This window comes from Talpa europaea, assembly GCF_964194135.1.
Source record: "Talpa europaea genome assembly, chromosome: 6".
Lineage (NCBI taxonomy): Eukaryota > Metazoa > Chordata > Mammalia > Eulipotyphla > Talpidae > Talpa > Talpa europaea.
The window spans coordinates 14,776,331-14,788,822 of record NC_140072.1 but is presented as its reverse complement, the minus strand read 5'-3'; the positions used below and the strand labels follow the sequence as shown (position 1 = coordinate 14,788,822).

At 43.7% G+C, this 12,492-nt stretch overlaps 1 protein-coding gene across 1 annotated transcript; it reads right to left on the bottom strand.

Annotated features, from left to right (window-relative positions):
• Window positions 1-4,821: 4,821 nt before the first annotated feature.
• SPATA31H1 (SPATA31 subfamily H member 1) lies at window positions 4,822-11,792 on the bottom strand (the record flags this gene model as incomplete). The annotated part of the gene is made up of 3 exons (XM_084236023.1): window positions 4,822-5,003; window positions 5,435-8,176; window positions 11,126-11,792. The coding sequence occupies 3 exons, from the start codon at window positions 11,790-11,792 to the stop codon at window positions 4,822-4,824; spliced, it is 3,591 nt and encodes a 1,196-aa protein (XP_084092149.1).
• Window positions 11,793-12,492: the final 700 nt, after the last annotated feature.

Genomic DNA, 12,492 nt, shown 5'->3' with positions numbered 1-12,492 from the left:
GTAATCTGTGCTTAGATGTTGAATCTGCTCTTTCAGCTTCTGTCCCAGAGTGGCTTACAGAAGTAAGGAGATGACTCCTTTTTTTTTTTTTTTTTTTTAATAGAGGCATGCTTTATTTATTTGTTTGCTGGTTTTTGTTTTGTTTTGTTTTGTTTATACATGCACTGGGTACAGTCAGAAGCGCGGGAGGGTGAGAGAATTCACCAGAGCCAGAGCGGGGAGCAGAGCAGGCAGAAGGACCGAAGTACACTGCTGAGGGGAGCAGCGGGCGGCAGGAGAGGTCTGCGCGCCATGTGGGACCCTCCTCTGGTGGCCGGGGAGCAGCCGGGGATCGAACCGGCGCCGCAGAGGCCGCGCGCAGTTTCGCAACCCAGCGCTCAACCGCTGCGCCACCGGGGAGGCCCAGGAGATGACTCCTTTTAATTGAAAGTTAATTAATAATATTTTGATTTTGTTTTTTCAGGTTCTATTCCAGGAAACCCAAGGAGTGCCTGCTTGGTGGCTAACAAGAGATGACTCCTTTTGCTTAAAAGTTAACTGTTACTTTTATTCTTTCAGTTGCTGTACAGAATACCTCAGGATTTGTAACAGGGTGGTTCCCAGGAAAGGGGGAGGTTCCCTGCCCCACCCAAGGGAGGGTGGAGCTGAGCAGGAAGAGGAGAAGGTGCAGAAGAGACTGAGGAAGGAAGCAGGATGGAGCAAGGAGACCTGGAGATGGCGCATGGATCCTAGAGACATGTGAAGAAACTGCGCTTGTCTTTTGGTCGTGGACTGGGTGACACAGATGTGGGTGAGACCCGTGGGGAGGTGACAATGGCAGCTTTTATCTTGATGTTGATTTTGCTCTTTTCCTTCTGGGCTTGTCTGATTGTTTCTGACTCTGCTGTGGGTCCCCACTGGAAGATGCTTTAGACTTGTGGCAGGCTTTGGGGCCTTGCTCTGGGCCAATCCCATTTGGATGGACTTTTACCCACGAGGGGACGGGTAACTTTGGGTGCTTCACTTAGAAACTAGACTCTTTGCCTTACCTGTATTGTTTCCTAGTTTTATTAAAGATCCTTCCCATTAGTCTCATGTGTTTTGTGTTGATGCGGCGGATGGCAGAACCCATTTAGAATAGGCAGGTTTGCGGGGTTTGGGCTGCCCCTCTCCCTGTCCTATAACACGCCCAGAACAAGGCCCCAAAGCCTGCCACAAGTCTAAAGCATCTTCCAGTGGGGACCCACAGAAAAGGGTCACAAACAACCGGACAAGCCCGGAAGGAAAAGAGCAAAATCAACATCAAGATAAAAGCTGCCATGGTCACCTCCCCACGGGTCTCACCCACATCTGTGTCACCCAGTCCACGACCAAAAGACAAGCGCAGTTTCTTCACGTGTCTCTAGGCTCCATGCGCCTCTTCCAGGTCTCCTGGCTCCATCCTGCTTCCTTCCTCAGTCTCTTCTGCAGCTTCTCCTCTTCTTGGTTCAGCTCTTTTTCAATTTTTTGGAAGAACTCCACACAAAGCCACACAATCAAACTCACGTCCAATTTTTTGTTAAAAGACAAAATCCCTATGGAAGTTATGCAAAAACAGACTCTAAGATAAGTAGCAAAAATTACTACCACTATTTGTATGCTGTATTGGTATCAAGGGGAGAGAAAATGTGACAAGTTAGCTTTGCTGGAAAAAATTGCCACCTTGCTGCAGATCCTGGTTACTCAAAACAAAAAAAAACAAAACTTTGTGGATTGAGGACAAAATGCATAAAAAAATTACCAGTATTATGTCAAAAAAAACTTGTAAATGTCAGGTGTATTTCCAGGTCTATTCAGTCCTTTGTAGGAAAGTTTTTTTACTCTCAACAGTTCCATCAATAGGAATCTGTTGAGACCTTTTCTCCCTAAATTTCCAGAAACAATTTCTGTAGATGTGAAACAATTGAATTATACAATATTACAAGGTGACAATCACCATTGACAATTTACGTACATACCAAATACTACTGTTAACATTTTGTACATACCAAAGTTTTACCATTTTCCCAGGTGACAATGCTTCCCTTCCAGTTTTACTTCATTAGGTAAAATCCAAATAGAACAAATTCATCTAATGCCTTCCCAGGAGGAAAGGGAGTGAGTCTGTTTTTGCATAACTTCCGTAGGGATTTTGTTTAAACTGAAAAAAATTGGACATAAGTTTCATTGTGTGGCTTTGTGTGGAGTTCTTCCAGAAAGTTGAAACAGAGCTGAGCCAAGAAGAGGAGAACCTGTTTGCCTTGTTTGTAGGGTTCCAGAGACCTCCAAAGAAGGTGAGGAAGCTTGCCTCCATTGGCAGGACTGGACAACCCGGCCAACGAAAATGCCCTGGTACCCTTGAGAAGAGGAAAGCCCAGGTGGAGTCTGATGAGACCAACTTTATACCTGAAGCATACATCGACTGGATGCCACCGGTTCGCTCTGATCCTGTATGGAGTATTTCAACAAAGCCAGCTAAAAATTGCTGTTAGTTATTTCTGCCCTGTGATTTTATGCAAAAATAGGAAAAATGGTTTAAAAGTAGATTTAGTTTGCAAACTTTTGCTTTGCTGTTAAAAGTTTGGGATCAAGGTTGAGAAAATTTGTGTTTTACATCAGTTGAACCATTTTAACATTTTTTCCCTGTGATTTTGATATATTTGCTATCTTGTTTTAGCCAATGCTCCAGATTTTTTTTTCTTTTGGCTTGGATAATGGACTATTTTTAAGTAATGAAACTGTCATACTGGACATTCATAGACAATGCTGCTGACTAATTGTTGCTTCTCTTACACACATTGTAACCCTGAAAAAAAGATTGTCTCCTAAGATTACACCATGAGATCTGTGCCACCATAGATATGGTGGAATAAAAATTAAAAGGGGGGATTGTAACAGGGTGGTCCCCAGGAAAGGGGGAGGTTCCCTGTCCCACCCAAGGGAGGGTGGAGCTGAGCAGGAAGAGGAGAAGCTGCACAAGAGACTGAGGAAGGAAGAAGCAGGATGGAGCCAGGAGACCTGGAGGAGGCGCATGGAGCCTAGAAACACGTGAAGAAACTGCGCTTGTCTTTTGGTCGTGGACTGGGTGACACAGATGTGGGTGAGACCCGTGGGGAGGTGACCATGGCAGCTTTTATCTTGATGTTGATTTTGCTCTTTTCCTTCCGGGCTTGTCTGGTAGTTTCTGATCCTTTTCTGTGGGTCCCCACTGGAAGATGCTTTAGACTTGTGGCAGGCTTTGGGGCCTTGCTCTGGGCCAATCCCATATGGATGGACTTTTACCCACGAGGGGACGGGTAACTCTGGGTGCTTCATTTAGAAACTAGACTCTTTGCCTTACCTGTATTGTTTCCTAGTTTTATTAAAGTTCCTTCCCATTAAAGTCTCATATGTTTTGTGTTGATGCGGCGGATGGCAGAACCCATTTAGAACAGGCAGGTTTGCGGGGTTTGGGCTGCCCCTCTCCCTGTCCTATAACAGATTCGGGTAGGACACATTAAAGACTTTATTTCCCTATTTTCTCCCTGAGTTGTACATTTTCCTTATTTCCTTTTCTCTTGTAAATAAACCTTTTATTAACCTTATGTGTGTGTCTGTAGTAGAGTATTCATAAGTCCCTTTAAAGCATGCGGGTGAGGACCCACAGCCAGGAACCCGTTTAATATCGGGGCTGCTCTATAACAGAAGGACCCCGAGTAGCCCCCCACCCTCCATTCTCCACCAGGCACATGAGTGGTCTTACTACAGGCACATAGAGATCAGTTCTTGCCCCTTTATTTATCATAGAGATATTACAGTTCCATTTATTCCGCCACCGCCACCGCCCCTCTTCAAAGTAAAGACTGGAAGCTCTTTCGTTGCTGAGGGCGTAGGAATTGAAAGGCAGTGGTTAAGCAGGAGGTACGCCATGGAAGGACAGCTTGGTGAAGACCTGATCGAGTCAATGACTAATGGGGGCGGATCTACAGTCAGGCCTCCAAACTCGCCCAGCTTTGGGGTTTTCTTGTGTGGTCCCAAGAGGACATGTTTGGATAACTCTTGAAAACTTTAGATAAGCTATGTCTGGGCCTCTCCCTAGAGGGACTGTGCTTGAGTCTCTCCTTCCGTGGACTGTGGCGGGTTCTCTCAGATAGACTGTGTCCGCTCCTCTCAGAGTGACTGCGCCCTCTCCTCTCAGAGTGACTGTGTCCACTCCTCTCAGAGTGACTGCGCCCTCTCCTCTCAGAGTGACTGTGTCCACTCCTCTCAGAGTGACTGCGCCCTCTCCTCTCAGAGTGACTGTGTCCACTCCTCTCAGAGTGACTGTGCCCTCTCCTCTCAGAGTGACTGTGTCCACTCCTCTCAGAGTGACTGCGCCCTCTCCTCTCAGAGTGACTGTGTCCACTCCTCTCAGAGTGACTGTGTCCACTCCTCTCAGAGTGACTGCGCCCTTGCCTCTCAGAGTGGCTGCGTCCGCTCCTCTCAGAGTGACAGCGTCCGCTCCTCTCAGAGTGACTGCGTCCACTCCTCTCAGAGTGACAGCGTCTGCTCCTCTCAGAGTGACTGCGTCCGCTCCTCTCAGAGTGACTCTGTCTGCCCCTCTCAAAGAGACTTCCAAGGCTCCTTTCAGAGGATCTGTGCCGTATTTTCTCAGGACTGTTAAGGGTTTTCTCAGAGGAAGTATGGTGGATTTTCTCAGAAGGACTGCGACACCTCCTCTCAGAAGGACTGCGACATCTCCTCTCAGAAGGACTCCGACACCTCCTCTCAGAGGGACTGCGATATCTCCTCTCAGGAACACTATGACATCTCTCAGAGGGACTGTGATGGCTTCTCTGAGAGTGACTAGAATGACTCCTCTGAGAGCGACTGGGATGGCTCCTCCGAGAGGGACTGAGACGGCTCCTCCGAGGGGCACTGGGACGGCTCCTCTGAGGGGGACTGGGATGGCTCCTCTGAGGGAGACTGGGATGGCTCCTCTGAGGGCGACTGGGATGGCTCCTCTGAGGGCGACTGGGATGGCTCCTCTGAGGGGCACTGGGATGGCTTCTCTCAGAAACATTATATTGGCTCCTCTCAGAGGAATTACATGGGGTTCTTTCCTTATAAAAGCTGTGGTGGTTTTGTTCCTTGTGTGTGAGTTTCTTTTTAAGATGATTGTGTGAGGTTCTCTTCATAGGAAAACCATGTAGGATTCTCCCTTGGCCCCGAACTCTGGTTCCTGTTTTGGAGTTCTTGGACTCCTGCCTAGAAATTTCATTTCTGTAAACCTTTTTCTTAACTCTGCCACTGTCATGCTGAACCATTCCCGAATGCTGTTTGACTGAGATGTTTTGGAAAGTGGTACTTCTTTGGGAAGCTGTGGGCTTGGGTCTTTGGATAAGTCTGGATTGGAAAGAGCTCTCTCTTTTTGATGGTTGAACTGATCTTAAATGGTCTGTTCCTTCCCACAACATGCTTTGCTGCTTAGGGGTTGAGTCCGTTGGGTTTCGATTGACAACTGACATCCTATCTCTTTTGTTATCACTTGATAAGCAATAGTCTCTGGCTTTTTGTCTTGGATGGTAGCTTTTGCTTTGCCATAAATGGTCTGGCCTTGTCCTGTTCTCAGGCTTCTGTCCAACAACAGCCACAATTCTGTGTGCTTTTTGGAATGCCTGCTTTAGGCCCCAAAAAAGCATTTGAATGAATTTAGGTTGCTTAGGTTGGCTTTCTAAAGAGGCAGAAGTGGTCTTAGATGCTCCACTCTTCTTCCTTTTGAACTGGGCTGGTAGTTCCCTAGTGGCGCTCTGTATTGTGGTTCTACTCTTTATGTATGGCTTTTTAGCTGGTGTTCTATCTCCCTTGGTGAATCTCTTCTTTGGATATTTTGATTTAGATGTCTTTTTGCTTCTCACTTTAGCCTGTTTTTCAACCTGATTGCTTTCAGAGTCACTTTCTGGTAGAGCATGAATGTGAGTGAATTCATAGGGCCTACGCTTTCCAATTTCTGTCTTTCCTACTAGGTCAGGTCTACCACTTTGCCTTCTCCTGATGTGGACTTGTACAGGAGGAGGAGAATGAGAAGACCCAGAACGGAAATCTACCGTTGAAGTAGTACTTTTGGACACTCGAGTACGGGTTTTAGTTTTACTTAGCGATGGGGATGTAGAACTCTTTGATGAAATGGGTCTATCTTTTCTGTGATACTTTGGGACTTGGGGTCTTTTCCCAGTTCGCAACCTAAAGCCAAGATGCAACCTAATCTCTCCATGGCCTTCAGGAGTGCGTACAAGGTGGAGCTGTGGATAGATAAGAAGGTAAGGCCCAAAAGTGGCCTGTAATTTATGACAGCAGTTAAATCCTGAACATCGGCCACACTGTAAGCAGATAGGGTATTTTAGGACCAGACCTGTAGCTAGAGGTGGAGGAATGTTGGAGGGTATTAGAACCCTTAACAGTTTTGCTGCTATTTTTAGCTGCAGGTCTTGCAGCAGCTGGAATTGTTCTGAGAAGTCATTTGTGGCCTGGGGACGATAACTTGACTTGAGAGACTGATGGGACTCAAAAATTCTTCTCTGTAAATCACTATGTGAGTTCTCACTCCCTCCCACTGTAATATGATCTTTGCTAGTGAAAAATACATTGAAGAAAGACTCTGTATTGACTGAGACAGGATACTGGCCCTCTGTATATGAAATAGGCATGTGCTGAATGACTTCCTGGGATATATCACTTAGCTTTGTGTTTGTTTTCTTTATTTTCATTCTAGTCCCGGAGTATTGCCGTATTATGGAGGACAGAGAGCCACGTGTCCACATCCTTAAGGTCATTCTTTTATCGTGACCATGGCTGGAGGTATGTCTCTGAATGTGGTTTTTGACCACTGACGGCTGAGAAATAGCACCTTGACCCTTCTCTAGTGGAATATGGGAAAATTCCATCAGTTCAGCTGGAACCCCAAACAAATTCTGAGTAGATTGCAAGGTATCCACAGTGTCTCTCTCTGTTAAAGACATTTGAGAGTAAAACTCCCTTTCCATAGTAGTACCTAAGATATTCCCCAGCGTTAGCATAGTGGAGAGATACTTTCTAGGTATTCGTTGCCTGCAGGAGTGATTCTCCCAGACATTCTGTTGTCTTCCCAAAGCAGACGAAGTAAGACCCTTTTGTGTCCCTGATCTAGTGTGAAAGGTACTAGATGGAAATCTCCAGCTTCGTGGTGGATGTTGGGAGATGCTCTGAAGTGAGTTCTTTAGCTCTTCCACCTGCTTCCTCTCAGTCCTCTCCTTGGATATGACATCCATACCTGGGATCTCAGGATGTGTGGTTTCTACAGTATTGGCTGTCTTATCAGAGGGTTGATTATGAAGCATCAAGGGAAGGGTTAGAGATTGTAACATAAAAGGATCCATGAAGGACTCTTCAGGCTGCAAAATATCTTTCTCAAGTTCTTTTGTGTGTAAAGTTCTTGATACTTCTGGCATCTCAGAATCCAAAAGACCTCCAAATTCAGATCTTGAGATGAGTGAGTTTGAAGAGCTCTGTAGAAACCCAGAGAAGAAATTCCCTATTTGTATCTCTTCTGATGCTATCTCCCCAGATTCTCCATTCTGATATCTCTGTCCAAGATTCAAATCCTCAGATTCCATGACTTGAGGAGGCCCTGTTTTTCTTCCTAAAGACTTCACAGGCTGGAGGTTTTCTTTATGAGTCAACACTGTAAATTCTGCAAATGGAAATGTTGGCTGTGAGGTAAATTCTGCTGATTTCACTTCAGTTTTTGAGCTTGGAATTAATTCTACAGGTCCTGTTTTTTCTTGAAGATGTAGCTTGGGGAGTAAATCCAAACAATCTGTTACTTCAAGCCCCAATTTTAGGGTTACTCCTATTGGTTCTACAACCTGAGGGGTTGGTCCTGGTGCTAATTTCTCAGATTTTACAATTTGAAGTGATGGCCCAGGGATTAACACACTCTTTACAATTTGAAACCCTGTCAACTTCATTATTTCCAAAATCTGGTGTGTTGGTTGTCTGATTGATGGCTTACATTTCACATTTTGCAAACATGACTCTGCGGTGCCTATATTTTGCAGTTTTGAAGTAGACTTAACATATTCTACCATTTGAGAGGCTACTCGTGGCATTAATGCCACAGACTTCACAACTTGAAATGGTGGTCCTGGGGTCACTTTCACAGATTCAACAACTTTTTGGGGAGCTGCTGGAGTTGCCTGTATTGAATGAGCAACGTGATGCTGTGTCACTGCAGTTTGTGTGAATTGATGTAGTGACTTTGGACTAATCCTTTTCAATTCTACGTTTTGATCCAGTGGTCCTTGGGCTATCTCTGAATTTGTTATACTTTGTTTCTGTAACTCTGTCAGTGGTATTGATCTCTTCCCTCGCTGCCATGTTTCAGAAATGAGCTCTACATGCCCTAAAAATTGACCTGTTTGCCTTGGAGGCAACTCTAAAGACTCCTCCTTTTGAAGCCATTGCTTAGAGGTTAAACCCACAGATTCTGGTACTTGATGTCCTAACCCTAATATTGTATCTGAAGATCCCAAATGATGTTGTGACTTTGGGATCAAAGTCATAGGTTCCTCCACTTGCAGCCCTGTATCTGAAGTCAACTCCACTGATTCAGGAACTTGATGTCCAAGCCCTGGTATCATCTGTGAAGATTCTGGGACATGATGTAATGTCTTTGTAATCAATGCTACAAATTCTTCCCTTTGCAATCTTTCCTCTGACATTCTCTCTGTAGGTTTTAAGGCTTCAGGATAGGACCTTGGAGATCTCTTTCTATAACTAGTGGTTTTACTTATTGGCTTTGACTTTGGGATCATTCCAAGGAATTCTTCCTTTTGCAGCCTTGCCTCAGAAGTCAACTCCATGGGCTGTGTAACAAGATGCTTGGATTCTGAAGTCATTTCTCTAGAATCCACAACTTGTTGCAGTGGCCTCATATATAACTCCCCCAAATCTGTAACTTGAGACTCTAACTGAGAGAGCAACTCCAGAGTTTCTGGGGCTTGATAGCTTTTCTCTGAGGTTAATTTAAAGAAATTTAAATCCTCATTCATTTGCACTGGAGTCATGCCAACAAATTCTGGTACTTGGAAATCTAACTCTAGAGGCAACCCTGAAGATTTCATAGCTTTACCTGATATCTCTACAGTTTCAGTGCTTTGATATGCCAACCTTTGTGCCATCTCTGAAGATTCTGAGGTGTTAATAGTTAGTGAATTCAAATTCACAGATTTAGGGACTTGATGCCTTGGCTTTGGGATCATCTCTGCATATTCTACATAGTCTGTGCTTTGATAGTTTATTCTTGGATTCACTCTTTGAGGCAGTGACCCTGGTGTTAACTCCACAGATTTTGGAGTTTGTTTCAGAGACACTGAGGACAATTCCACATGTCTTATGCTTTGCAACTTTGGGTTTGGAATTAACTCCAAAGATTTCATGCCTTGTTGTGATTCTGGTGGCATATTTGAAAGTTTGACACTAGTCAACATTGGTCCAGATATGAATTTCTTAGTTGACTCTGATGTCATCACCACTGATTCCATACCTTGCCATCCTGAAGTCAACTCTTGGCAATTTATACCTTGCTGTTGGGACCCTGGTATCAACTCTACATGTTTTGCACCTTGAAAAGATGACTCGGGCACAGAGGCTTCAGATTGAATGCACTGTGATGTGAGGCATGATGACAACCCTAAAGAATTTTGAGGTTGTGTCTGTAGATTTGACATCATAGATTTCACATCTTGAGAAGATGGCTCTGATCCAAACACCATTAATTTCTGCCTGAGGTAAGAATTCAGCTTCTTAGAGTTCACATCTTGAGGTTGTAGCTGTGCTTTCAACTCCAGAGATTTCACATCTTCAATATTTGACTCCGGTGCAAACACTACAGACCTCACATTATGTTGCCTGAGGTGTGAGGGTAACTCTTTAGAATTCACGAGTCCAGTATGTGGCCCTGAACTTAACCCCACAGACAACCCTTGCTTTAAACATGACTCTAATGCAGATACCTCACATTTTATGCCTTGCAACTCAGGGCCTGAAATCAATTTCACAGAACTGGCACCACAAAGCAATGGTTCTTTTTCCATCTTCACAGACTTTGTATCTTCCACTAGTGGCTCTGATAAAAATGCTCTAGATCTCACAGCCCTTAATTGAGGGCTTGAAGTGAGCACAGATTGTACAACTTGTTGCTGTGACCCAAGGTGGTTCTCCAAAAATTGAACTTCTGGAAAGTTGGTTGCTGAAGTTAACTCTGAAGAATTTACATCATGAAAATGTGCTCCAGGGTTGAACAGAAGAGATGAACCTTGACATTCTGTCCCAGTGTTCAATTCAGAGGGTTTCATACCTTGCACCTGTGATCCTGGATTAAATCTAATGGAATTTATGTATTGATGTTCTGACCCTGAATTCAACTCAGAAAAATTTGCATCTTGAAGCTGTGGCCCGGAGTTGAGCTCCTTCGATGATATACCTTGAAATTTTGTTCCTAGAACCAAGTCATTTTGTATATCTTGTAAATAATTCACAAGGTCAGATATAGCAGATTTTATATCTTCAAGTTCTGACCCTGGATTCAAAGCAGAAGATGTCATATCATTATATTTTGTCCCTGAAGTCAACTGGGAAGATTTTATACCTTGCAAGGGTGGCCCATGTTTACAGCTCCTAGAATTCACACTCTGTAATTTGGAACCTGGATTCAACTCTGAAGAATTTGCACGCTGTATCTGTGGCCCAGGGTTGCATTCCTTCAGTGCTACACCTTGAAACTTTGACTCTGGAGTCAATGTAGATTTCAGAACTTGACAGTGTGGTCCACATAGATGGTTAAACATAGATGTCTCATTTTGAGTCTCTGTCCCTGCATTCACCTTTGATTTCTTATCTTGAAATTTTGCCCCTGAAGTCAACTCAAAAGATTTTACACCTTGCAAGGATGGCCCATGTTTGCAGCCCCTATTCATATTCTGTAATCTGGGCCCTGAATTCAACTCAAAAGAATTTGCACACTGCATCTGCATCTGTGGCCCAGGGTTGCATTCTCTTGATGCTACACATTGAAATTTTGACTCTGGATTCAATGTAGATTTCAAACCTTGACAGTGTGGCCCAGGGTTACATTCAGTAGAATTTACACACTGAAGTTTTGGTTCTGGAATCAATGCAGAAGAATTCACACCTTGCAACTGTGGCCCATGGTTGAAATGTATATACTGAAGTTGTGGTCCTGGATTCATTCCAGAGGATTTTCCACCTTGTAATTTAAGCTTATTCTTGAATTTCAAAAATTGTTCATTTGGAAGTTTTATTTTTGTGCTCAACTCAGATTTCATCTCTTGCAACTGTTGATCAGTATTGAATTTCATAGATTTCACATTTTGAAGTTTTGTCGCTTTGCATGTGTCTGAAAATTTTATATGTTGCAAATGTGGTCCAGGATTGAACACCATCATTTTTACACTTTCACGTTCTGGCCACAGATTCAAATTACAAGATTTCTCATCTTGCCATTGCTTTGCAGCATTGAATTCAGAAGATATCACATCCTCAATCTTTGATTTCAAGGCCAACTCTAAGGGTTTTGCCATTTGAAAGTTTGGGACATGTCTGACTTCTGTAGAGTTCTTTATTTGAAGTGTCATCAACTTAGAAGATTTTGAATCTTGCAGCTTTGTCCCAGGGCTGAATTCCATAGATTTCACACCTTGAAGTTGTGTCCCTGGTATCAACATAGACAGTTTCCCACCTTGTAACTGTGGGGCTGAGTTGGACTCCAAAGACTTCATATTTTCTATCCCTGTACCTGGTGGCAATTGAAAAGATTTCCTGTCTTGCTCTATTGGCCTGGTGTTGAACTCCACAGATTCTCCACTTTGAAGTTTTGTCTTTGGTGTTAACTCAGATGTCACACATTGTAACTCTGGGATGGGTTTTAACTCAACAGATTTCAAATCTTGAAGCCTCCCTTCTACCATCAAATCAGATTTCTCATTTTGTCTCTGTGATGCGGGGTTGAACTCTACAGATTTCATACCTTGAAGCTTCCTTCTCTGGGTTAAGTCAGAAGATTTCCCATTTTGTAACTCCGGGCAGTGGTTGAACTCTAAGAAGGTCACATCTTGAAGCTTTGGTCCCTGACTCAACTCAGAAGATTTTTTACTTTGTGCCTGTGATCCAGAGTTGAAAGCAGATTTCATTTCTTGAAACTTTGTTCCTGGAATCATTTCAGATGACTTCAGACCTTGAAAGTGTGGTCTAGAACTGAATTCCATAGATTTTACATTGTGAAGCTTTATACCCATGATCAGTTCAGAATATTTCATACTTTCTAAGTGTGGACCTGGGTGCAACTCTATGGATTTCACACCGGGAAACTTCTTTTCCTGGGTCATATCAGAAGATTTCTCACCCAGTAACTTTGGATTAGGTTTTAATTCTGCAGATTTCACACCTTGAAGCTTTTCCCTTGGGATACCTTCAAATGAT